Below are 25912 nucleotides of genomic sequence, written 5' to 3'. Positions count from 1 at the left end.
ATTATCTTTTAGACAAGAGTAGTTTTGGCATCTGATGTTTGCTCACGTGACTTGAGCTCTCGATATTTTTTGTACAATTTTTATAAAAGATATTTTCCAGTGTTGTTTAAAAATACTGAAAAGATACAAATGGGCTATCTTAGACATAAAATGATGTTTCTTCTGTGCAAACATAATTTTAAGATTAAGATTGCTTTAATGTTCAAGCATTTTAGAAATGAACCAAACCTTCAATGTGTTTTTTGTTTATAAGTTTTTATATTGTACATTAATTGTTTGCAGTGATTCAGTAAGGACAGAGATTTTTATCAGTTTTAGGTTTATTATTTGCCTAGAATCATTAGCTGAATGGGAAGTAAATTATCTTCCAGGGATTTTAGTGCTGTTCTGTGAACTTGAGCCTAATTTAAGTCACAAAAATTTTAAAAATGCCAAGAGGCATCATGCTAAACGAGGATGTTTCTGGAGCTGCCAAGTATGTCTGTACAGCAAAGCCATGCAATGTGAATTCTTTCCTGCCTTCTTCGTGGGGATTCTCATTGTGTGCATGCAATGTAGAATGGTGTGCAGATAATGTCATTCTGCTCTTCTCTAGCTAAAGGTAAAACTTAAATGTTTGACTTTTTCCTGTAAAACTTTAAATATTCCCCAGGTTACATGTTAGGAAAGAAACTTGATTGCCTGGGATGTTTCAATAGTCAGAAAAGGAAAAGACAGTTGTTTGGTTATGAAATGCATTCTAGTTGGTCAGTTGGTCATTGTTTTTATAGACTTTAAAAACTCCAATTTGGCATAAGTGATACTTTTTTCCCCCCTTAGGTTTTTACTATGACAGATAACTTATTGTCCAGGAGAAGGAGGTTTCCAGACTAAGGTTCACTGTGTCAATTATTAATTAATTAATTAATTTCTCATGGTGGAAATGTGAATATATATTGATAGTTTTTATAGCAAAATTTCTTAACCAATTATAAATGCCATAAGTATTGAAAACAGAATAGATCAGACTTTTTCATTGCTGTAGTTTTTAAAGCCACTCTGCATGGATTTCCCCCATTTTACTCGTCCTGTTCACCCAGACTCAAGTTAAACTTTTGTCTTGTTTCTGAAATATGTCCATATGCAAAATCTGACCATTTGCAGTTGCTGAGGGATTTTTTTGTTTGGAAAATCAGATTTTTGAAGTCGAAAGTTAGTGTCTCCTTTGCAATTATATAGCTAGTAGTAATTTCTTCGAACATGCTACGAGTATGGTGCTTCATGGTTGTTTTGTGGGTCAGTGTAGATTCACTCAAAAATATCTTACAATGGGATTTTATTTTTTATTATTGTTCCTTGTGACAATTTAGAAAACTGTAACCCTGTACTCTTGAGGAACACAAGTGTTTAGAATGACTTATGTTCAGGTAAACTCTTGGTTTGTCATAAAATAGTGCACCGGTAACATTTTTCCAGGCTGCTTTGAAGTTCTCTTCTCTTGATGTATCTTTTATTTTTTATTGTAACCTACAGCTGCTATCCAGTTTTTTTAAGGCCTCCACGAACTCACAGTGCCACAAATGGTAGTCATAAGTAAAAGCTTTTGTGGTTTATTCCATGGTGTGCCAGTTTTTATTATTGTTGTTGTTGTTACTATTATAATTTTCATTATTATCAGCTAGAAACAAGTAAAGAGCATGCACTATTAAACTGCTACTGAAGATCTTACCTAGCAACAACAGTGGGGTTTGGCAGATTGTGGCTGATGTGACCCTTGTTGCTAAAACCACTTCTTTTCTCCTGCAAGATAAAGTCTCTCTCATCAATGGTCACTCTGTCTAAATGAGCAAGAGGGTAAAAATTCCTCCTCTTTTTTTGTGATTTTTTTGGAGTTCTAGATTTGTTCTGCTCTCCTAACAGCTGGCATGAAGAGGATATGTCCTGAAATTTAACAAGTAGTGATAACTTTCACAAGTCTTACTAGTGAAAGTTTAATATTGGGCTTTCAAAAATATTTCTTGCAAATGCGCAGTACAAGTGTTCATACAAACAGGAGTATGACAATTAGTTCAAGAAATTAATGCAGTCAGTATGCCAAATCTAATAATTTCAACTAAAATGTATCTATTGTCTGACTTCAAAGGGTACTTTGTGTTTAGCCATGTAATATGTCTCAGCTTTGTGGTTACTGTCATGCTTTCTTCATTTTCTAAGCATGCAGGAGACTATTAATGTTATATTAGCTCTCTATATTGGATATGCATCTTAATTTTGAAATATGGGTAGAAAATAGAGGTCAGCTTCCAAAAATTATGTCAAGCAAAATTAGTTGGAAATTGGTTGATTTTTGGCAATGCGAAGTTCTGAGAATTGACTTAAAAATACAAGAAAAAATCCAAAGAAATAGCAGATGTGTTACAGTTAAGGTTGGGTAGGGATACAGTATTAATTTCTCATGTATTTACAAGTTTTGAAAGTCTAGTACTTGATCTTTTTCTTCTAGTTTCAATTCAGTAATTTTCAAACGCTAGCTATGTGTTTCTAAGACACAGTTGGGATTGAACATACTTCTGAAGAGTTAGTCCTCATTTCTGGAATCAAGTACCTAAAGTAAACTTCTAAGAAGTTTAAAGTTGGAATGTGAAAGCCAAATATTTATGTGTGTTCTTTTTTTTTTTTTTTTTAATATATAGGAACAAAAAATTTAGTTAGAGTAGACAGTTATTCTACCTGAGGAAATTATTATACTGAAAACTGTAGCAAAATTTGTAACTAAAATTTGTTGTTTTAATGATTCCCAAGAGTAGCACTGGGACTTCACACTGTGATACTGGACACTATCAAAGGATTGGAAATACTTTGTAATCATTTCTTAGGCATTTTCCATGAACCCAAGAGTTATACATCACCCTGGTTGAAAAGTCATGTCTCTCTAAACTAACTGAATAATACACTTAAGAGTTATATTTAAACCCAGTTTCATTTAAAAGGAATGTTTGTTAAAGCTACTGCAGGGTATGTTGGAATTGAAACTTGTTCAAGATTTGTGATTGTGTATTTAGGGTTGATTTCTACCAGGAACAGATGGCACTAGAAGCAGACAGATGACAAGTCATACAGCACAAAACACCTATTAAAAGATATTTTGTAACTGTGATCATAAAATAATGAGAGTATATTAAAATGTTATTGCAGAATTTGGTTTTGAAGAACAGATAGCTAAAGAGGAGTTTTTATGAAGGGGGAAGTTGCATTCAGGCTATTTCAGAAAATGCTTTTAATTCAAAGATTCCAGATCAGTAGGTGTTGAACTATTTGAAGGGCAAATTGAAATTATATTCTAATGTACTCTTGGGGGAATCATAGACGGATTATGGCCATCTTACTGGATGTGCATGGGATAAGAGATTTGCCTTAAAGGCATCTAGCTCCTTGAAACTCACTGCAGTTGTATGTGGTTAATCTAAATCAATTACTGAGATAGAGCCCAAACCAGGAAAAAATTGTTTTATCTCCAAGGACTCTTACTCAAAGGATACTTTAAAAAGAGTTAGGTTTGAAACCTGCATCTTTAAATTAGCATCAATTTGTCCTTTGTAGAAGTTTTGATCCATAAAATAAGCAATGAAGCAATTAAAGCTTCTGGTTTAGGTCAAAAGAAACAAAGGCAACATTACCATTGTTCTAGGTTAGAGTTTATGAAGAAGCTCACAGCGTCAATGTCACTTTATTCCAAATTTGGTTTTGGCAGGGTCAAAAGGCCTTCTCCTGTGCATTTCTCATATTGCCATTTTATGCAAACCTTTGTGTAGATGAAATGCTTGGGAAACTCAATAAATGGAATTACTGGGAATGGCAGGATTATATATTTTTCACATAATGCAAAGGCACATATAGATGCTGGGGCTTTTGTGATGCAAAAGTATCATTCTGAAAACTAATTCCTTAATATCTGAGCCCTTTTATTGCTTTTTAGCAAATTCATGACAGTACTGACCAATATCTGGAATTCAACTTGAGAGTTTCTTATTGGGAATATAAATCCCTTTGTTGTTTACACACGAAACAAGTTTTTAAAAGGTGAAAGTTGTCTTTCAACTGTGTAAAACCTGCTTAATACAGTCAGTGTGATCTGTGTCCTTACTACCATTACAGCTGATTTAGAGTTGTAATAGTCCAGTTTGCCATGCAGAGTTTTGAACTGGAAAATGAAGGTGCCACAACACTTGCTTTTCTGTGTTGTAGATACTGCTGCAACACTACAATACTTGGAATTAAATAGTACCAGCAGTATTAGATTTTCCATTCTGTGTAACAGTGACTAATATGAACAGCATTCCCTTTTCTAGTGAAATTTTTCTTTTAGTGTCATTTAAATTTATGAAATTAAAGGAAGAATATTAGGTCCAGTATTTATATTAGTGTGACAACACCAACACCGGTGGTGCAACATGTTGGCTTCCAAAGTTCCTTGTTAAGGCTGAAAGCTTTCTTAGTGTTATTTAAAGTAGTCCTTTATATGCAGCAATTTGTATTTGCAGATGAAATTTGTTCATCAAATGATTACTTGTTTGAATAAAATGTAGTTGATTTGTTCAGTAGTACTTTAGTAGCATTTAAAATACAGAATTCTCTTTAATTTTATTCAAATTTCATTTATTGAAATTCATTCGTTAAGTGTATGTCTTCAGATGGAGCAAAATGAGAATTTTCCTCTAGTGGAATTAAAACAACATCATGAGAGGTTGCTGAATGCAGCATTTCTGCTTTTTTGACAGATTCTGAAAACCAGGTTTTTAAATACTAAATAAAAAACCTTTTGTACAGAGACATTACATTTTTTCAAAAAGTGTTTGGAAGCATCAAAAAAATGCCAGCTGTGAAACTAGGGGGGAAGGAAAGGCCAGGGTTTCTGTCAAAGCACCCTCAGCATGTGGAATATTTGTGGTCGGTAGATACCCTGGGGCTTGAGATTGTTGAAATTCCGATCTCTGGAGCTGACCCAGAAAGTGGCAAACCCTGAGTGTCCCAGCAGTGCTACCCTGGTGCTGCAGAGAGCAGGGACATGTCCAACCTCCTGCCTAGGTATGCTCCCAGTTTGTGCTCCCTGCTGCAGAACTGGGAGCTGGGCTTTGAGTGTTTTCAGTCTGTGAGAGCTTAAGAGCAGCAAAACTGAAATATTTGCGTGGCTGGAAACTCACAGCTTGGAGAGATGGAGTGGAAATGTTGCTTGTGTTTAAGCTACTTTTATGTTTGTATCTTGGTGATTTCAGGGTTTTCACTATAAGAGGTTGGATTTTTTTGGGAAGTATGTCAGAAATTTATTAGAAGTTTGGACCATGGATGTTTTGGGAAAATGTATTTGTGGCTTGGTGATGAGTGTAGTTCTAGATAAACCCCTCCCTTCTGCCCACCGTTTTATCGGAAGATTTCTGATTCACTCTGTCACATTGGTTACTGGTGTGACTTTTATCACTGAGATGTTAAAAAAACACAAAAGAAGACAAAGTCACCAACAACACAAGTGTGATGTACATTTTTATAATAATGAGTTTTGCCCACTGAGTGGGGAATGCAGTTTTTCTCATGTTCCTGTGTAAATGCTGTCTCTACAGAAGAATGTGCTCATGGCCCATCTTATTTTCTCTAACTCTATGATGAAATTGCAGACAGTATACTATCATACTCATTCTTACGTGTTCCCTAGTCTCTAGTTTATAGGCTTTTTAGCATTATTCAAAAGGCTTCAAGGCCAGCTACCTATAGGAGCTCTGTTTTCCATACTGGAGGAATAAAAACAGATTTTCATTGCTGGCTGGTCTTTACTGTCTTTCAGCTGGGGAAGCAAGTTTAATATTTGTATTGCTTTTCTTTTTCCTTTGTGCTTCTGGTATTTTTCCTTTCCTTTTTTCTTGTTTGATTTTGGTTTTGTGGGGAGTTTTTTGTTTTGGTTTTTTGTTTGCATTTTTTGTTTTGTTTGCCTTTTTTGTTTGGTTGGTTTTTGAGGGGGCAGGTGTTTGGTTTTTCTCCTTTTTTAAAGTTTTTTTTTCAAGATAGCAAGTCCTTGGTGCCAGGGGCCTATCTTTTTTTATCCTAGATGTGTAAGCTACATTTGAGACATCCTGGCAAGAAATTGGTGAGGTACTATGTAGTGTTAGTGATAAGTGTAGCATTGATTCCTTAGGGTGCATCAGTGTCAGGTTTGCACTGCTCAGTTTGGAATTTCTTGCATGTAATTCAGATATTTTGTAAGGAAACATTGCTAATATGGTGAACTGTGTAGCTTTAACTTTTTCTGAACAGGGACTAGGCAGGGAGTGGGTTGTTTGGGGCAAGGGGTTGTGTGTGTGATGATGTTTCTTTAGAGGGGGTGGTTTGAATGCTCTGAATTCTGAAGTTCTCTTTTATGTTTCAGAAGAACCTCTTGGGTCTCAGCTCCAGTTTTGCTCTAAGATCTTTCCTGCCCTGAACTCTAATTTTATTCTTACATGATGCTAGCTGTCAAGTCAGGGTTCACTAAATAAGGTTATTCTAGCAAGGGAGAAGATTGCTTTTCACAATAAAATGTCAATAGAAAATGTGTGTTAATTTTATGATAGTCCTGACGCAACAGTAGAACTAATAGAAATGCCTTGCCACTTAGAATTTCTTGTTGCTTATTATCTTGATCCCTCACTCCCAGTGTATTTGAAACTCTACTAAAAGGATCTAAGCAGAACTTAGGCCAGAACCAGGATGCTGACTGATTATCTGTCTCTTTTCTGATTTCTCACCAGCCTTCCCTCAGAGAGCAAACTGGTTGGTTCTTGTTCATTTTTATCACTCACTGTGATGTGATCTTATTTTTCTGATTAAGCTATAAAGTGGTGCAGGGAAATTAGCACTGATCCTGAAAGAGTTGAGAGATATTTTGTGTTTATCTTTCAAAAGAGCAACTTCATTGTTATATATTGTGCATGAATAAATAATATCTCTTACTGATACCTTCAGAAGGACCTTAGATCAGCTTGAACTAATTAAAAGTACTGGAGAGTTCCTTGCAGAATGAGTTTTTTGCAAAAGAAATTTCACCTCTGTCTTCTCTTTACTATTAGCAGTAATTGAAACAGTTAAAATTAGATTCCACTATTTTTGCCCTTAAACACTGTAGGTTCTTTTCTATTTTCTATGTAAAATAATAACTTCTGAAATTGCTTTAAACTTCACCAAAAAAAATGTTTCTCACTAATTGTTGCATATGACAATAACACACTGGTTTTAACTGTGTGGGACAGACTCAAGTTCTTGTCTCTGGAGACAAGTGACTGGTGATTTAGAACTGGTGGGTTAATCTGAAGATGTGATGAGCATCCTGTGTGTGTCAGGAAAACAGTGGTTGGCTGTGTGGGTGTTAAGAACTCCTTAGGGAGAAGCATGCTTGTCTTAGTAAGTTTGACCGATGTCTTTAGAGTAATTATAGTTTTTTAAATATATAATGTACAATATTTGAAAGATGAACTTTCATGCAGTGTTTTTTCATAACATACAAAATGCTAAACCATACTTTTTTATTTTAAATAAAACCTTTTTTCCCCCCTCTTACCACAGGATAATGAGAAAAGGACCCCTTTACATGCTGCTGCCTATCTGGGAGATGCAGAAATTATTGAACTACTTATTTTATCTGGTATGTTCTGTTCCTGTTAATGGAAAACAAATAACTCTATGCACATCCAAGGAAGTATTTATGTACATCTTAGTCTGTGTAGCTTTTATTGAGATATTAAATGTACTAGAAATTAAAGATGCTTGTACTGAAATTTTAGTTTCCAGATTTATTAGTATTACAATACTGTGTATTTCTGTAATTCTGCTCTAAATTATTTCTTTGTAGAAAGCTTTCTCAATTATAGTTAGTTTTATTTGTAGCTTGATCAGCTTTCAATAGTTCAACACTAATTGAAGGAAGTAATAGTGTATATGGTACAGGTAGATGTTAGCAGTATTTCTTTCCTTCTGAAATGCCCTTCAGAAAAGCAATTACATTTGAACATAACAATGCCATCCAGAGTTGGTTGTATTATTTTAAGTATCTTTGCCTGTTGGCTTGAATGCACAGAATATAATTAGAACCAGCTGAAAATGTTATAAAATATCTTTTTTTTTTTCCTATTTATTTGTACTAATAAAAATTCCAAGTTATGCAAAACAGTATACTTTGGGTACTTTGGGTTGTGGGTTTTGTTTTGTTTTGTTTTTTAAAGGGTAGAGAACCAAGAAACTAAACCAGAAACCTGAAGAACATCATGACAGATGGATTGAATTGACTGTCTTTGATCTTGGAGAGACCTACCCATCAAGTAGCTTGAGGCTGAATTTATAATACAGAGCTTCGAGCTTACATAGAAAGATGAAAACTTGTAGCAGTCCCACGGAACTACTTTAATCTTCAGTCTGCTTAATTGCAGGCCTTACCTGTGCAAAGCTGGCTATTTCTGCTGCCACCACCCCCCATCAACCCCTTCTTACAAATTCTGCTTGAAGGAAATACCACTTTTAGGATTATAGGAGTCACTTCCAGACGGTCAACTGAATTTGCTGATCATAATTTAATTTGTTATCATTTTAGTGTGATGTAATATTTTTGTTATATGTATTGCTTGTACTCTCTCTATATAAGTGTATATACAACTCATAAATATACATGATGTGATGTTAATTAATATATCTATTTTGTGGACATACTCTCTAGTGACATTTTGTTCAGAAAAGTTCACTTTTGAAAAGGTGCAAGGTTTAAAAATCTAAGAAGGAAGGAAGTTCCTATCAAGAAGGAAGGCAAGTTCTGGTGGCTCTTGAAAATACATAGTGACCCCCTTAATCAACTAACAATGTTACAAATTTTGCAAAGTTGTAGTCAGCTACTTCTGAGAGGGCATCTTCTGTCAGGGTTAGCTGAACACAGTCTGTTTACTAGATCAGTGTTAGAACAAAATATCCCTTTCTTGGGTGAAGGGCTTATGGAAGGAGGGGAATTCTAGTTCAGATGGGAATGAACCAACATCCTGGCTGGGGGGAAGTGGTAGGAGAAGAAATATTAGTCCGGCTCTTTGGGCATGTAGCCTGGGGTTAAGCATAAGGAAAAATGGAGAACAAAGAAGGGAGGTAAGAATTAGAACTGTACAAGTAGTGCAAACCTGAGCAGCTGCATGAAGGAGAGGTTGTAGGTGCTGCAGTGTCTGCAGATTGTTCAGGGAGGATGTGAGGCATCGATATGTCCCAGATAACATTTATTTAATGAAAATCAAGATTGGCTTACAACAAAACAATGCATTCGATAGTTGCAAATCAAAAGCTCTGAAAGCTGTGGTGATGTCAGTCCAACCTTGGTGTGCTCATGTGCTGTGCTGTGGAGTGCAGTTCCGTGTTGTGCCTTGCTGGAAGGGCAAAGCCTCCTGAAAGTCCCAGGGAGGGGCTGCACTGGGCGTGAACTGGGGTGGTGCAGTGGGGGGTGCACAGGTAGGTGTGAGTTGTTGACACGTTTATAAGTCAGTGGAGAGAGGCATCAGTTGCAGGGTGGAAGTGATGTCTGAGTGCTCAGGCTCTTCAGTTTGCCAGGCTGTGCTGTACTCAGGCACAAATATGTATATTACTTGCCTGCAAGCAGTAGTTTTAGGCAAGCCTCTTAAATATTTAAAAAGTATTCACCGATTTAGTCTTCCTCATTTCTGAATGCTGGATTTGAAATCTTTGTGGTTGGTGAAGTATGAGCACTCAGCTGTATCAGAAGTGCTGAGGCAGCTGCTTCTCAGAGAAATCAGGTCTAAATGTATCAAAATGCACAAACTTTGATTTGACTTTTAGCTCTCTTAATTGAAAGGTGGGGAACAGAGGTTAAGTGTATTTATCCTCTCAATTTCATAAAGATAAGGAAAATTCATCTGTTGTGTTTCAGCTGGAAATCAAATCTCTCCTTTGAGGCAGATGTATAATGTTACATTTTGTCGTAATAGATGAGCATTAGGGAGCAAATAAGGAACATCTGTTAACGCAGCAAGGCTTGAAAGCTGTTTGTTGTGTTGCAAGACCTCTTTTTTAAAATTGAGGAGAGTGATTTGTTGAATAAATAGCATTTCTGTACAACCATCTCCTCTGTGCAGTAAATTCACATGCAAAAATTGGGTGACTTTGACTGACCTATTGTAACATACCTGTGCAAGGGATTAAATGAAGTGTAGACTACTTTCATTCTAATATTTCTCACCTTGTGAAAGCTTGTCTTTGCAACTTTTCATGTCCTCTAACACAGCTTTGCTGGAATGTTACTAGGAACCACTTTACAGTTTTCCTGCTGTGCAAACTATTCTAGAAAGACTGTTTGCTTTGATGTTTTTATTCTTTCTTCAAACTAAACCTCAAAATTACTGAAGTCAGTATTAATCTTCCCACTATTCGGTGGCTCATACTTGATTCATTCTTATTATTCTCTATTCTTAAAGTGTTATTATAGACTACTTACACATATACTCACTTACACAGTGAGTTTTAAAATTTGATTGGAATGTCTTTTTCATCCTGCTCCAGGGGATCCACATTGCTTTCAAATATGTATTGTGGATCACATATTGCAGTCACAGTGTCTTTATATTACTTTGCTACAGACCTAAGTAACTCATATTGCACATCCTGAAAATATAACTGCAACCTTTTTGCAGACTTTTTTGGAGTAAATTTTCAGTCTCAAGAGCATTCTTACATAGTTGTTGAATTCTTGAGATAATTTTCTACTAAATATTAAGGTTGCTCTGTGACCTTTCCTATTATCTTTCAGCTGGACAAGGAATCTGAAGCTACTGGTTTGCATACAGGCTCCAAACATCAAAGAAAATTGCTTTACTGACTCCAATTTGGGCCTGGACATTAAATTGCCTTTTGTTTTTTTTTTTTTTTTTGAGACTCTGAACACTAATAAACTTGTCCCCTGAGGACGTGAATGTCTTACCAACAGTTTTTCATACCACTGTGGTTTGTGGAAGTTTAAATTTTCAAATAATCTCTCACTTTTGGATTGTAGCTTGATAAGCAATTAGCATTCCTAGATTTGTTGTGTAGGGAGGTGACCAAGAGGAGGCATGAAGATTATTTGTAGCATCCAGAAGGACAGAACAGAAGTTTAAATTTTAGTCACTTGAAAATCATAATTTTAGAAGCATTTTCCTTTTTGTATTACTCTGGGAAGAGTAGCACGTAGCACTCATCACAGTTGTATTTTTATGACCTGTGTACAGCTCTGCATCCTGGTGCACAAATACATCTGTCTACTTTGCATAATTGCACTGACTTTAAGACTGTAAATGATGGCAAACTACTGAAAAGTAGCAAAGTATAATAGTTAAGTCTTAATTAACTGAATGTCCTGTTTTTTGTTCTTTCCAAGAAGTCCTGATTTAAAAAATCAAACCCTTCTTTAAGTCTGGCATGTGAACTGTTCTGGAGAGGCTTCTTGCTTTATAAAAAAATCATTCTTTCTAGCTGTCCTATGATTTTTAATCATCAGAGTCTAGTGTGCCAGGAAGTGTCATGTGAAAAGCAGAACAAATTAGTGTGATCACCCAATGTATTCTTTTGATTACTAACTTTTTCCATTTATTTTCTAAAAATACTGTGGAGATGATTATTGCTTTCACTGAAATCAATGTAATTCACAAAAATCAACATTTGAATTGTCTGTTATTTTCTTCTGAATAGGTTTAGTTACTATATTGCATTGATACTTAAATACTAGCACAACACATTGCTGTTTGCTTAACCCAACATTTTCTCTGCATGAAGCTCAGTGTTATGTGAGTGTGGTCAAACTCCATCTCATTAAGGTTTGGCAGCCCACAAGTTTTTGTTTCCTCTGGGTCAGGTGGAAAATGTAAGAACTGTGCTGATGCTGGAAAACTGCCACTGTAGTCATAGCAGATTTTGGAAGATAGTAAAGACCCTTCAGTGTCATACCACTCTACCTCTCTTTCTTTCATCTAATTATGAATCTCTGTGAGTATGAGAAATCCATGCCATGAGAGTCACATAGCTCAGCTGCTGAAAGGCTCTTGCTGCCTCAGTCCCAGCAGAGTAAAGCTCCCTTTGTTGGGATTGCAGATGTACCCACAGGCTGGGGGTGTTTCACAGGGGCCCCTTTGACACTGACTGTATCTTTCAGCCGCTTCCTCTTCTTTTGACAGCATTGTTGGCCGATGTTTTTCTTTTCCAAGCTGGCCTAACTTCCCCCTGGCAGCAGTAAATGTCAGTTGCTGTGAAGAAAGTAGCTCTGATGTTCTTTGAGAGAAAAAGTTAAGCTGACTCAGGAAAAGAAGAACTCTTCAGTAGCTTGAGTCAGAGAACCTCATGTTGCTCACTGAAGCTCAAGGGGTGGTGGCTGAGATGTGTCAGAAACTGAAATTCTGAAAGGAAATTGGCTTATATTGACAAATCACTAAAGTCCTGGAAGGATGGCTTCAACTTGACTGTTTTCCTCCCTTTTCTGGCCAGTGTGTCTCCATGTTTTGTGGGGTTGTTTTGGGGTTTGGGAATAGGTTTTTTTTGTTGGTTTCTTAAGGAACAAAAATAAAACCTGTTCTTGGAGTCTTAATCTGTCTGGACAAATGATTCCAGACCAGTTCCTCTTGGATTTTTTTATCACCATTCTATAGATCTTCTGCTATGCATTTAGCTTTTAAGTTGCAAGAAGCTTTCTCTCCATAAGGTCTTAGTCATTATTTTTGCAACAATGATTTTCCAAGTATCCAAGTTTTCAATAGGAAATGACACTCCATTTCTATTATTGATTATTCCAATTCATATCTCAAATCTTCTAATACTTTAAAAACTTCTTTATCTCTCCTGACTGTTTGCATAGTTTTCTATGTAAGGCAAAGTTTTCATCTCTATCTGTTTATTCCTCAGTATGGTCTGAGAATTTCTGCTTGCCAGTTTAAGTGCTTTCAAGGTCATGGTCTCTAGATAAAACAGTGGATCATTCAAAAGGAAGAACTTCTGAACCTATTACTAGCTGTTAGGAAAATAATTAAGTAGAATCTAATTACCATAGGACTAGTGGTTACTCTCAGTGATTTATACCTGAGATCTTCCTAATTTCTCCAAATATAATATCTAAAATTATTTCAGTATACTAGTTTCTAAGACAAGGTTTGTTACTTTCTTAAATGCACTCTGTAAAGATCTTATGTACACCTTTTACTCCTAAACAGACATTTCAGAGCTTCAAATACCAAACATTGGATGTCTGTATTGCATAACTGAATGAAAACACTTTTGCTTTCTTTGCTTATGTTATGATATTGCTCAGTCACTAGCACATCTTGTACAATAACAAAGGAAAATACCATCCTTGAGAGTCTAAAAATACAGACCGCAAACAGAACTGTGGAAGGCAATTGAGTACTTAAATCAGTACTGTGAACAAAGATGAAAATGTCTTGTCAGTTCTGTTGTATTTCTTAATTTATTTCCAACTAGTGACGCATAATTCAGCCACTGCATTCATTAGTCTTCTGAGGACATTTCCAAATAGGAAGAGTTTTGGTGCAGAGGAGCTGTGGAGGAGTGTCACAGCCAGAGTTTTTGTGAGAGGAACACAGAGGTGGTGTGAGACAGGACAGTGTAAGAGTAGTGTGGCAGTTTATGGGTGAAGGAAGAGATGCGTGGTTGTTCCTTGCAGCATTTCCTGCCCAGTCATTCCTTGTCTGTCTTTGTAAGAGATGGTTGAGATGCTAGATCCTACTGGAATGTAAGGATATGGACACCAAAAGTATGCAGAAACATATGGCCAGGAACTGGTGGCTAATAGCATATTTAAATGTGCAATTGCCACATGTGGGCTGGTAGAATTAAATCCTCCAGGATCATTCTGTAAATCAGTTCATGTATTCAATTAGAAGATTTGCCTCTTGAAACAAATTTGCTAGAAGTAAGCATCACAGAGCTTTTCAGGAGCCTCTGTACTTTATCTATTAAGTAAAATATGTCTTTCTAATTGTCAGTCTTGCAAATACAACTTGGCAAGATGAGATGTAACATTCAGGGACAAGGGAAGAAAATTATGTAATGCTTCTCTCTCATTCCCACCCCACCTTTTGCAGACCAAAAATGCTTTAATATTTGCCTAGATGTGTGACCTTACTGGGGCGTACTAACGAAATTAGTGATGAAATAGACGATCTTCTTTAATGTTTTGGCTTAGTGCACCAACATGGAATAATAATTCACTTTATTTGGAAGATGCTGTTTTAGGGGAGAGTTGTTCATGATTGGTTCTTAAGTTCTGTTTGTGTTCCAGCATTGGGATTGCTCTGACAAGCACCCTTATCCTTTTCCTGCAAACTCTGTGGCATGAAAAGAGTTGAAATTTTATAGTAAACAAGTTTGAAGTTTTAATAAGCATATCAAGACCAGGCCCTTGAAGTCTGGAAGATCCAAGGGACAGAGGCAGAGGGGGAGAAGAGCAGTTGCTTAGGGTTGTTTTTTGTTTTGTTTTTTTGGTTTTCCACACAGGGAATTAAGATACACTGTACTGTGCTTTGAAGAAGCAAACTGCTCATAGCTGGCATTTGAAATGTGAGAAATGCCCTGGTTAACATGTCAGCAGGTTGAGCTTCACAGGGATAATATTGCATTGGCAGTGCTGTGCTGTAGGTTATACACATACATGTGTTCAGACTCTCTTTAAGCCAAATGTGAAGCAAGATCTTAAAGCAAAAGTTATTCAGTGGAGGTATAACATTTGGTGTACATTCTTGTAACATTTCTTTTCAGTGGTCTGGAGTAGAGCTTTACCTCAGATGATCAAGGCTGCAGACTCCCTCACTGCTGCATGCTAGGACTGTGACAGGTTTAGAGAGCCCATGAAGAGTCAGGGAGGAGCAGTGACATTTTCCCCAAATCATGTGCTAGGCAGTAAAGAACAGCCTACAGGAGGATTACATCCTTAGATACAAGGCTGTTTGGAAAAGCTCCTTTATGAAATTTAAATGATTCTCAGCAGCATGGCTTCTTGGAGATGATTAAGGGCAAAGTATCTCTCTATTAATTTTAAAATGTTATTTTGTTTAATGTATCTAAAGCTGGCGATCTCCCAGTCCCCAAATTAATAATGCATATGTGGTTTTTGGTAGTACATTTATTCTGATTATTGCTTAAAAACTTTCTTTCAATATAACAATTTTGCAACTTCTTTAAGAGTTTTTTCTTGAGTAAGGAAAAGACAAGCTTGGTGATTCTTTCTTAAGTCCATCAGAGATTCAGATTTGTTATCAAAAGTCAACTTTAGCCTTTCCTCTGTCAGAGAATCTACAATATTTTGTGTATTTGAAAAGTTAACTTATTTTAGTATCTGTATTTTACACTGTTTCAATGTGGTAGACCTAGGCATCCCTGTTTCTTTGGGTGGTAGGCCACTTATGGAATGAGGGCAGGTATTTGTTATACTGACTTTTGTTCTATTAAGAGGACCATGTTACTTTTAGATATCACTTCAAATTTCCTTAGACATTTCTCTGGCTAATGCTTTCTTAATGATTTTCTTTCTTACTTTCACATATTCTTTTCTTTTAGTCTTAGCGAGTATGATTAACTTATCATTGTGAAAACCTTTTGTACGGCATCTTTTTGTATTTATTTCTTCTCTCTTCTGGTGGAGTTTTTAGGCTGTATGTTAGATGTACCAGAAATGTCAGTAAAATCTGAACACTTCCACACTGCTTGGACTCTAAGTACATTTTCACTGAGAGCTAGAGCTGAAGTAACTGCTGCTTTTTTGGAGTGGAAATTTCTTCTCTTCTGATGGGCACATTCCTTTTCCTGTCTTGGGCTTCACTACCTGGATAGATCTGAGCTGACCCCAGATCTTGCAAATGCATTTTCTCAGGAAAATCAGGATAGTAATTAATGGCTTAGTAACTCACTCAAGTTCTTTCAAATGCTTTAAAGACATTTATATCCTAAAGTTAGAGATAGAAATCAGTTTTTGAAAGTCTTTATTTTTTGGTTGTTGGCTGCATGTGAAGTCAGGTTGAATTTGGAGTATGATTTTGGCTCTTGTTTTTTGTCTCATATGCTGAAACAAAATGTGGCCATCAATTACCTGGAATATAATCAAGAATTACAGATATTTTTTGACATATATTGATTACATTCTCACTTACCAATCATTACCTCATTATATTTGTGATGTCATTCATCACTTGCTGTCTTCTGGGAAGGATTGCCAAAAATCCTCAGGCATTTCTAGTGACTTTTAGAATACTCAGATTCTTTCTTTGCTTGAGTTCTATGCAAGACTGGATATAGTACAATTTGCTGTGGCACATGATGTGTTGCAGTGCACCACTGGGTCCTTAGGATGTGTGACAAAAACAGATACTCATGGTGTCTCCTAAATTTTTGTTAGACTGTGGTGGTTTTCTTCAAATGGGCTTGGACTTTCTTCCCTATTTCCTAGTCTTATTTTTCAAAAACTTCTGCACTTAGGAAAATAGGACAACATCCTATTCTGAAATTTAGATAAGAAAAGATGGAAATCCCTGAAATTGTAGCTAGCAGTTAGATCTCAGTCTGTCCAGTGGATGGAAGACCTAGGATCAGATTGGAAGTTTGGATCCTGCATCAGCTTCCATGTTCTGTTTTTATGACTGAAAGGGATGGATTGATTAGAAGCTCAAGAGAATTGACCTCAGATATTTGTATATACAGTGATTTTGTACACACTACTGGGTTTCTTGATCAAGTAGCCCGGGAGAGACTTCTTTGCTGATGCAGATCTTGGATCAAAATATCCTGTCTCTCAGTTGAATATCCTGGTTTGACCAACAGCCTTTTTGGCATCTTGTGTCTTACTGGCCTTCCACCTTTTTCTGTTCCTTGCATAGAAAAAACAGCAATTGGTTCTGACATACCAGTGTTATGTTTAGCTTGAGATGTTAATCAGCACTGGTCAGATAGCATTAATGTTACTGTGTGATTCTTTCCAACAATATTTTGTAACTCTTTCTCTCAAAAATGTAAGATTTTATCCAAGCTATCCCTGTAAAATATCAGAAGTTTCAAAATAAAGATGGGTTAGTTTTCAGTCAGGGTATAAATATCCTACAAGGTTCTGTATGAACTAAATTATTAATCTTAATCATTAGGTTTTCTTGTTTGTTGGAGTTCACTGGAAGTTAAGATGTAGTTCAGCCGCTTCCTTCAGGGGAAAGAAGTTCCCAAACCCTTCTTTCCTTTTATTATTAAGAAAAAAATTAAAATCTAAACCCAGGCTTGTGTCCCTTAGAGCTGTTTGTGCAGCTTTGTTTCCTGGGGACAGGGAGGGCTATTCCTTGAGTGTGCTTTCAGAAGTGGAGAGGTGTGGCTGGTAGTCTCTCTCATGAAGGGAGGACCAGGAGGTACCAGGGTGGGCTAGATGACCTGCTGGAGTAGTGAAAATTTGTTCCCAAAGTAAATCCCAGTAGAAGAATCATCCTCATTCTACATACCTCTCCATCAGACATGGCAACCACAAGGAAACTGTAGGTGTGGGGAGTAAATGCAGCCTCTTTCTATATTATTTTTCCTAGATAATTTCAGCTATAATGGGAAACCGTGAGATTTTTGTTGCTTTGTGAAGGCAAGGAGTTGATCTTTCTTAGGCAGCAGCCTTTTATGTGGCTTTGGAAGGGCAAAAGATTATAGAGGATGACCTAGTATAAAAATATGAGTATATTTTGATGTGGAAGAGTATTATTGGTAGTGTTAAAAGAATTTTCTCAAAGGGTTGATTTCAGCTGGAGAAAAGATTCCTTTTTCATTTTTTTCCATGAAAAATGCAAAGAAATGCCTAGAATGAGTAAATTCATTTTGTTAGAATAAATAAATAGTTCTATTTCTGAAAATATCTTCTTGAAAACATCTTGAAAATATTTTAGTCATTCTGTAAATACCTTTTAAATTTCTGTGTTTTTTATTTTTTGTTACAGGAGCTAGAGTTAATGCCAAAGACAGCAAATGGTTGACTCCTTTACACAGAGCTGTAGCATCTTGTAGTGAGGTATGTTGCTCATTTTGACTACTTTGTGTTAAAATAAGACATCTCAAATTACCTTCTGTCTGTTGTTCATTTTTTAAAAGGTGAAACTACTCCAAAAGTTTGGAATTGCAGAACATTTTTGCAATGGTTTTTTTGGATTTTGAGGGAATGTATATATATATATCTATTGCTAAAGCAGTAAGAAAGGAGGAAAACTATAAACTTTGAGTTCTCAGCTTTGCTCTCTGTGACTTCCCTAGCAGAGGACTCTGCATGCAGTGTTCTTAAGTCCTGTTTGCTTCTGCTAAGGTAACGAGAATAGTTCAGCATGAGGGAAGATTAATTAAGATTTAGAACAACTTTTACAGCATGGTCTTTGCATTACTTCATATTTTTTTTACATGCTTGTGTGTTCAGGCATTGAAGAAATAAATTATTCTATTAAAGGCCTGTCCTGCAAGTGTCTTTTTTTTTAAAAAGTGATTCATTAGTAGTATTGAATATCAGTTTAAAATTCTTAAATGGAATGTAGACTGTTTCTTGAAGTCTACCAGTTACACAGTTGTGAGAATATAATAATGCAAGAAATTATTTGGTTATTGTTTCCCTGTGGTGGTTGTCCTAATAAAAAATTTAAATGCCTGTAGAAGATCAAAACAAACAGAGAAATGCTGATCTTGTTATGTGGAAGAGTTTATGCAAAACTATCTCCTTTGAGACCCTGAATCAAATTGATGTTCATTTCAGTACGTTTCAAATAAAGTTTTTTTATTAGTAAATTTTTGTTTGGGAAGATAGAATTGAATATTTTAGTTCTGACAAGCACTGAACTTCAAGTGTTTGATCCATGAGCTATCTAAACAAGCCTTGTTTCAGTTTTTGCCTTTGAATTCCCTGGATAAACTGCAGTATTTTGTCACTAGCATTAATAGCAAAGTTATGTAGAGATCATGTTATTCAAAAAAACAGTGTTTGAAAATGAATCTTCAAGGGCTTCTTATTCCCAAATGCTATTTGTTCTTGAGATATTTTTAGGCTGTTCCTTTGGGAGCTGACCAAAGCACCAAATGCTGCATTCTTCAGAGCTGAGGAGCAATAAAAGCTCTCCACATCAGTAATGCTTGCAGAGGCAGAGTGCTGCAAACAAACTGGGATTAAATGATTACTTCAAGAAATGCAATCATGGTCATAGGTTTTTTTTTAAATATGGAAGATTTCAAACAAAACATTATTCAGAGGCAAACAAGATAAGTAAACCAGTCAGAGCTTGATAGATGCTTGTCAGAATTCTCTATTTATGAACACACTGAGTCATGGGAGCCCATGTACAGGGTTGGTACATGTAGGCACTGTTTTCTAGCTGACAGACCTATATGGGTTTGGGGCACTGGATGAAAAGCTGTCGTGAAAAAATTGCATAATGATTTCAGTAGAACATCTGGACTCTTGAAGTGAAGACAGCTGCAATTAAACAAGGACATTGAAACTTAAAAAATAGCTGCAGTTATGGATTTAGCTGTCAGCTGCACAAGTTCAGGCAGCTTCATGTCAAGACAGTCACATTTTTATTTGTGTGTGCTTGCTGTATGTTGCAAATTTAAAAAAAAGAAACCCCAAGTAGATTCAGTCATGAAATTCATAAATGCACATAAAATTAGATTCATTATTTTTATACTAATGTTGTGATGCTTCCTTCTGCAAAAGGGGTAATAGCTGTTCTGAAATTTCCTTGTTCTGATATGGTACTTCTTAATATTTGGGTTAAAAAAGACAAGATTTAAAATATAATTAGTTTTTTAAGGAATTAAACCTGCATCAGTTTCTCAGAGAAGACCTATTCAATTTTCTCATTAAAGTACAAGCCTGTGATGCAGTATTTTCACTTTTGTGTTTGTTCCTATCTTCTTTTTTATTAGCAGTACAAGAAATTTCAACATTTTAAATATTATTTATTATTATTTATCTAATATAAATATGACCAATAGTGACTTAGCATTCTGCCCATGGACCTCGCTATTGTGCCACAGTATAATTCAGAATCTCTAGTAACAACTTCTGGTAACAAGTTTTAAGTTCAAAGTGGTAATCAGTTATTTGTGTGCTCAGTGACTGAGTTGGCAGTCACCAAAAGCAATTAGTGAATCGTGGGAAGGTCACACAGCTGATGAAAAATGCAATATTCATCATCATGTTGATACTGCCAGCACATTTATTTTTTTACGCATTCCAATTGTGTGCGCATATTTTAATGGGATTTGTTTATCTTGCTGTAAGAATTACAGTCTTATTTGTCAAATTTTCACAGCTTGTACTTCTAACAAAAGGAAATGAATAATCATTTTGAGAGATGGAATTCAGTGCAATATTTTGAAATGGTTTTCAGGAATTTTGCAACAGTGTATGTTGAAACTTTTTGTGACTATGCACGGTTTTATTTGTGGTTCTCTAAATGTACATTTAATAATCTCGGGTTTGCCATTTGTAGACTTGATCAGTTGAAAAATTTTACTTGGCAGATTGATGGAAATTCATTGTAAGTTCATAGTACTTCACTAATCCTTGGCTAAGAATTCCACTAATGGAAGAAATCCTAAGAGGGTTTATTAAACTTTGGAAATCAGTTGTGATTACAAAATAATTTTCCATGTGGCTTAAGGAATAAAAGACCTGGCAATGGTTGATTTGGTTAAATTATTCATGTCCTTGAGAACATCCCCAAGTTTGGATTTATCATAAAGTACTAATCCCAAAGTGTCCCAATGATTATGTTTGCAAATGAACAAATGGTAAATAGTTGTTTTCCACTGTGCTGTCCTTAAATCCAGGGCAGTAATTTCTGATCTTTACTAAGTGGTTTGGTTTTTTTGTAAATGCTTCAGGATGCTGTTCAGGTGTTGTTAAAGCATTCAGCAGATGTCAATGCTCGTGATAAAAACTGGCAGACACCCCTACACATAGCAGCTGCAAACAAAGCTGTGAAGTGTGCTGAAGCTTTGGTGCCTCTCCTAAGCAATGTAAATGTGTCTGATCGAGCAGGCAGAACTGCACTGCATCATGCAGCCTTCAGTGGACATGTTGAGGTAAAAGTTAATTTTCTTGTCTTCCACTCATCACTCTGTCCCTCACATTTCTGATATTTCATTTTTGAGTTTAAAACCATTTCTCCCCCATTCCCTCAAAAATCCTCAACCCCTATTTTGTATTTGAATTTGTTTTCCATATGCATCTCTGTGCAGAAAAGTTGTGGAAAATAAACGTTGCATCATTTAATTGAGAGTTTATTACAATGTTCACTTTTCTTGTGACAGAAGCAAATTTGTGAAGTGGAGTTAAACAACAGGTAAATTTAAAATGGAAAAGCCAGGATATTTTTCTGCTCAGTAAATAGTGAACATAGGGAGTATGTTGTCACTGAAATTTGGAGGAAATATATGTAATGAGCTCCTAGTCATTAGTCCCTTAGTAATTACCTGAATATATAAAAGATTTCATGGCTTTGCAATATTTAACTGAGAAACATTTTTGTTGACATCAAGTTTTGTGTTCCTTACAGTCACTTAATTGTGGCAGCCAGTTTTTTCAAACTTATGGACTATTCAAAGCCCACCACATTTAAATCCTCTGAAAACACATAAATTTTTGTTTTCTTCCATGGTTTGCTCCATTGAGGCAAAGTTTTTTCCATTATGACTAGAAGATTTGTGTTCTTTTTCTATCTCAGATGGTCAGCTTACTGTTGTCTAGAGGGGCCAATATTAATGCATTTGACAAGAAAGACAGACGAGCTATACATTGGGCAGCATATATGGGTATGTACATATTTCAGTTGATTAATACTGTAGTAATAAAAAAATCATCTCATGTTTAGTGGTTTGACATATTTCTAGGAAAAATATTTGCATTCTAAGTTTATCTGTGTCTGCAAAAAAATGTTAATAGTATAGTTCAAATTGCCTTGTAAATGTGTATTTTGTGGTGAGGAAAATCAATTTGTTGGGAAAAGAAAAGTAAGGTAAGTAGTTTTGTTCTTTAAAAAGGAGGAACTATGTTCTTCAGTCAGCAAGTCTAGTCACAGGTGAAAAATTTTGCAGAAATGCTAAATAAAAAGTAAGCAGTTGATACAAGGGGCGCCTGAAACAGAGGATCATTGCAGCATCCCTGGGGATTGTATTTTCAAAGAATATTTCATCTCTGAAACTACAAATTCTTGCCTCACCATTCTTATTCCAGGAGTGGATAATTATTGTTCTCGTGGTCTTGATCAATACCCTGGCAATACTGTCAGAGTAATGTTCTTCCTTCCCTTTTATCAGACTTGGAAAGAATTGAATGTGCCATTCAATTAGGAAGTGATCATCACAGCAATAATGCTCTTAATTTATTATTTGAAGCTGGATGAGATTGCACTTCAGGTATTGATATCAGTACTTAAAACCCCAGAAGTTAAAGAACAATCTTCATTATTAATTTAATGTTCTTACAGTATTAGTATTTTTAATGTGGTTATATCTGCAAAGCAATGTCTGTGGCAGTCTGTCCAGCCACCTTATTGAATGTGGTTATTTGCAAAATTTTGTTGAATGAAACTTGTATGTGAAATTTCAGAGAACTGACAAGTGTCAATGATGGGCCAGAGACACCTTCTGCCTTGTGCTTGCCTAGATGAAAAGTCTGTTTTGCAGATAAGCTACATTTATTCCAATTTTAATCAGTGCTATATTGTAGGCTATTTACAGGGAACTCTCTTCATTAAGAGTGTTTGGGCAGGAAAAATGTAGTTTAATTGATGTGGATCTGCCTAAATGTCCCTGTAGACAATAGAGAAGAAAAAGCTTTTGAAAGTCTTCAATCAAAGTAAAAATATTTATGACATTCTCCCTCACAATTTAGAGCCATTGTACATTGCTTCAATTGTTTGGAGAAAACCTTAAAAACTTTTCCACCATGTGAAACTGACCATAAAATAAAGAAGTTATGCTTTTCGTCACTCTACTATAAATAACTTTCTAGGGTGATGTCCATTGTTTTGCTTCCTTCCTGCTTTTCCCCCGGCTCCATTGCTGTCCAGCTGCAAAGCTGTGACTGAAATGGACTCGCAGTGCTGTGTGCTGGTGTTGCCCTCACTGGTGCACCGGGATGTCTCTGCTGCACTTCTCAAGTCAAGTACCTTGCTCTTCCCTTTGAGAGTCTTCCACTGGTCGCTGCTTGCCTTTTCAATGCAGGTCAGGGCAGTTTTTTTGGCTTTTTACCCTCTCTTTGAAGCTTTTTCTGCCACTATTCTGTTCACTGTCTCTATTCCTTTCACTGCTTTAGATATCTTCTGTACTTCTGTTTCTCCTTTAGGGCTTGTTTTCATTCTTTTCCCTATTGTATTTGGGTAAAAAGATGAGTATTGTGTTTGCATTTCTCTTTCCCCTCTTTCCTACTATACTGAGATAATTAAGAAGTGAAATATTATTGCAGCACTTCACATTGCATGGGTAAAGTCTCTTGGCTTTGGTTGGTATAGCTAGGTGAAATGGTATTTTGTGTGCTGTTAGGTATGCAGCATAAAAGTATCACAGTGTCTGAGTGCTTATAAAAATACCTTTGTCTGTATTCCTTTGGGTAGGCACTTCCTATTCAAACTTTTGCAAATTCTCTTAACTGCTTACAAAGCAAAGATCCACACTCTTTGTGAAGCACCTGAACTGAAAGCTGGATTTGATACTTTCTACTTAGATATCTGACTGGATAAGTATAAACATAAGTATTCAGTGTGCCCCTCACCACTTCTTTAACTAAGGAAACGATGTCACCTGAAAGGTAAAATAGAGAGTTCTGCGTGGGTCAGTTACAAAAGTAAAGTGCCAAGTGTATTGTGCTCTCTTAAAGTCATGTATTTCTTTATTCAGCAGTCTTTGTCATGACTATCCATGTGCTTTCAGTAACTAGTTGTTTGGCAGTTACATTAACAATAGAGCAAGAATGACAGATACTTGGCTACCCCATTTTCATGGCTTCTTAGCAGGCAGTGTCACAAGTGCCTGCAAGCAGAGGAGGAGCATGGAAGGGAAAAGCTCATTGCCCCTTGCAGCTGGGGTGGGCGCTGGTGCTGAGGTCCGTGACCCAAAGCTGGCAGTGAGAGCTACTGCCCACCACTTCAGGGTGGGCTCCCTGCCCTCTCTTCTCTTTTCCACCTGGAACCTCCCCCATGCCTTCTTCATTATCCCAACTCTTACTCTTACTCTTCCTTGTACTCTACTTCCATTGTCTTAGGAGAGCAGTTGATGCTTTTAAAAGGCTGCAGTCCCTAAAAGACTGAGTCAGTCTTGAAGACAGAGCTTTACTAAATCCTGTATGATGTGGCTTAACATTTTAAATGCTTTGTGGGTAAAGGGAGTTGGATTGGGGGGTATATTTTGATGTAAAAGTAGAATATTTTCCTCTTTTCATGTTTGCATCAATTTTTCAAAGTTTCTGTAAGATTTAAAAATCTTAATGGGCGTGTTTGGAATTGGGGTGACAGTGGAAGATTGACAGTTATGTTGTCTCGCAAGTTGTTAATGTAAATTTGTGGTAAATACTTAATAATTACAAAATTGCTTTGTCTCTCTAGTTCTCCAGGATTGTGTTTTGAGTATACAAATTTATTTTTGCAGTGGTTGTTGGGAGGGGTGTGTGGAGATGATTATTTTATGTTGCTTTTATAGTTCATGATATTATTAGAAAACAAGAACAATTCTTTCTTTTCTACATTAGGTCCAAAGGAATAGTTTCTTGATCATGTTATAAAAATTGTAGAATTATGAAGTTTGCAAACCTGTGCTGGTTAATAAAATATGATGCTTCATTTTATTTGTCTTTATTATTTTAGGTCACATTGAAGTTGTGAAATTACTCGTGACCCATACAGCCGAAGTGACATGCAAAGACAAGAAATCATATACACCCTTACATGCTGCAGCATCTAGTGGGATGATTAGTGTAGTCAAATATCTTCTGGATCTTGGAGTTGATGTAAGGAAAAATAAAATTAAATGGGATTTTTTTTTTGTTTGAAATGCTCTTGTTAGTACTGTAGCACACTGTTTATTTAGGGACAGGTTATGCTATCGTGAAAGTACGAGAAGGAAGATCTCTGGAGGTACTACTTTTTCTTTTATAAACCCTCATTTCTCCATTAAAAGAAAACCTTCAGAGCCTTGCAGATTTTGCGCAATACTTGGAAAATAAATGTGTATTTAGTGGGGCTTTTTGTTTATTTGATATTTCTTGCTCTTAATTCACTGGACTGGAAGTCGGGAAATAGGAATTCCGATCCTAGCTTTGCCGCACAATAATTTTTGAAGTGCAGGAAATTAAATGCTTTTGCTTCATTTGGTAAAATATACGTGGAACTGACTTTTCTACGTGACATAAATTTTAGATGATACTAAAAATTGTGAGAAACTTCAGTACTGCAGTAAATGAGGCCATATTAATATTGAAATGCAAAACAAATTAAAAGGTTCTACAGTACCTGCCTGTAGAAGGAGTGTTAACAGCAAACTGTGAAACTGTGTAAGAAATCTACATTGTGAATCATAATCTTAGTCTTGCAAGGCTGGAGACTGCAACTCAAGCTCAATATTGAGAAGTAGATCAGAATTCAGTGTCATGTTGTGTACAACAAGAAATTCTGTTTCTATATGTGCACATACATGCACAAAAAGGCTCTTTGACCTCTGTTTTTAAAGAAAACTCGCAATGCTGTTTTATATGGGTCTGTGCTATGCTTTGCGTATAGCATCTGTGCAAATTGGCGAAGTTGATATTTTTGGCATGTGTGGCTTCTCTTAGAGTTGCATACAGGAAACTGGTTTGGAGACAATTGGAGGAGGTTGGCTCACTTGTAAAGTAATCATATCT

At 36.1% G+C, this 25912-nt stretch overlaps 1 protein-coding gene across 3 annotated transcripts in view; it reads left to right on the top strand.

Moving 5' to 3' along the window:
- ANKRD28 (ankyrin repeat domain 28) overlaps positions 1 to 25912 on the top strand; it is a 119921-nt gene that overhangs the window by 59999 nt on the left and 34010 nt on the right. For all 3 annotated transcript variants that reach the window (XM_030943540.1, XM_030943541.1, XM_030943539.1), the window contains 5 exons: positions 7567 to 7645; positions 17973 to 18043; positions 20902 to 21102; positions 21744 to 21831; positions 24879 to 25021. In XM_030943540.1, the coding sequence (XP_030799400.1) occupies positions 7567 to 7645; positions 17973 to 18043; positions 20902 to 21102; positions 21744 to 21831; positions 24879 to 25021 (582 nt within the window). The remainder of the gene's footprint in view (positions 1 to 7566; positions 7646 to 17972; positions 18044 to 20901; positions 21103 to 21743; positions 21832 to 24878; positions 25022 to 25912) is intronic.

The sequence above is a fragment of the Camarhynchus parvulus genome, chromosome 2 (genome assembly GCF_901933205.1).
Source record: "Camarhynchus parvulus chromosome 2, STF_HiC, whole genome shotgun sequence".
Taxonomy (NCBI): Eukaryota; Metazoa; Chordata; class Aves; order Passeriformes; family Thraupidae; genus Camarhynchus; species Camarhynchus parvulus.
This window is presented reverse-complemented; position numbering and strand designations above follow the sequence as displayed.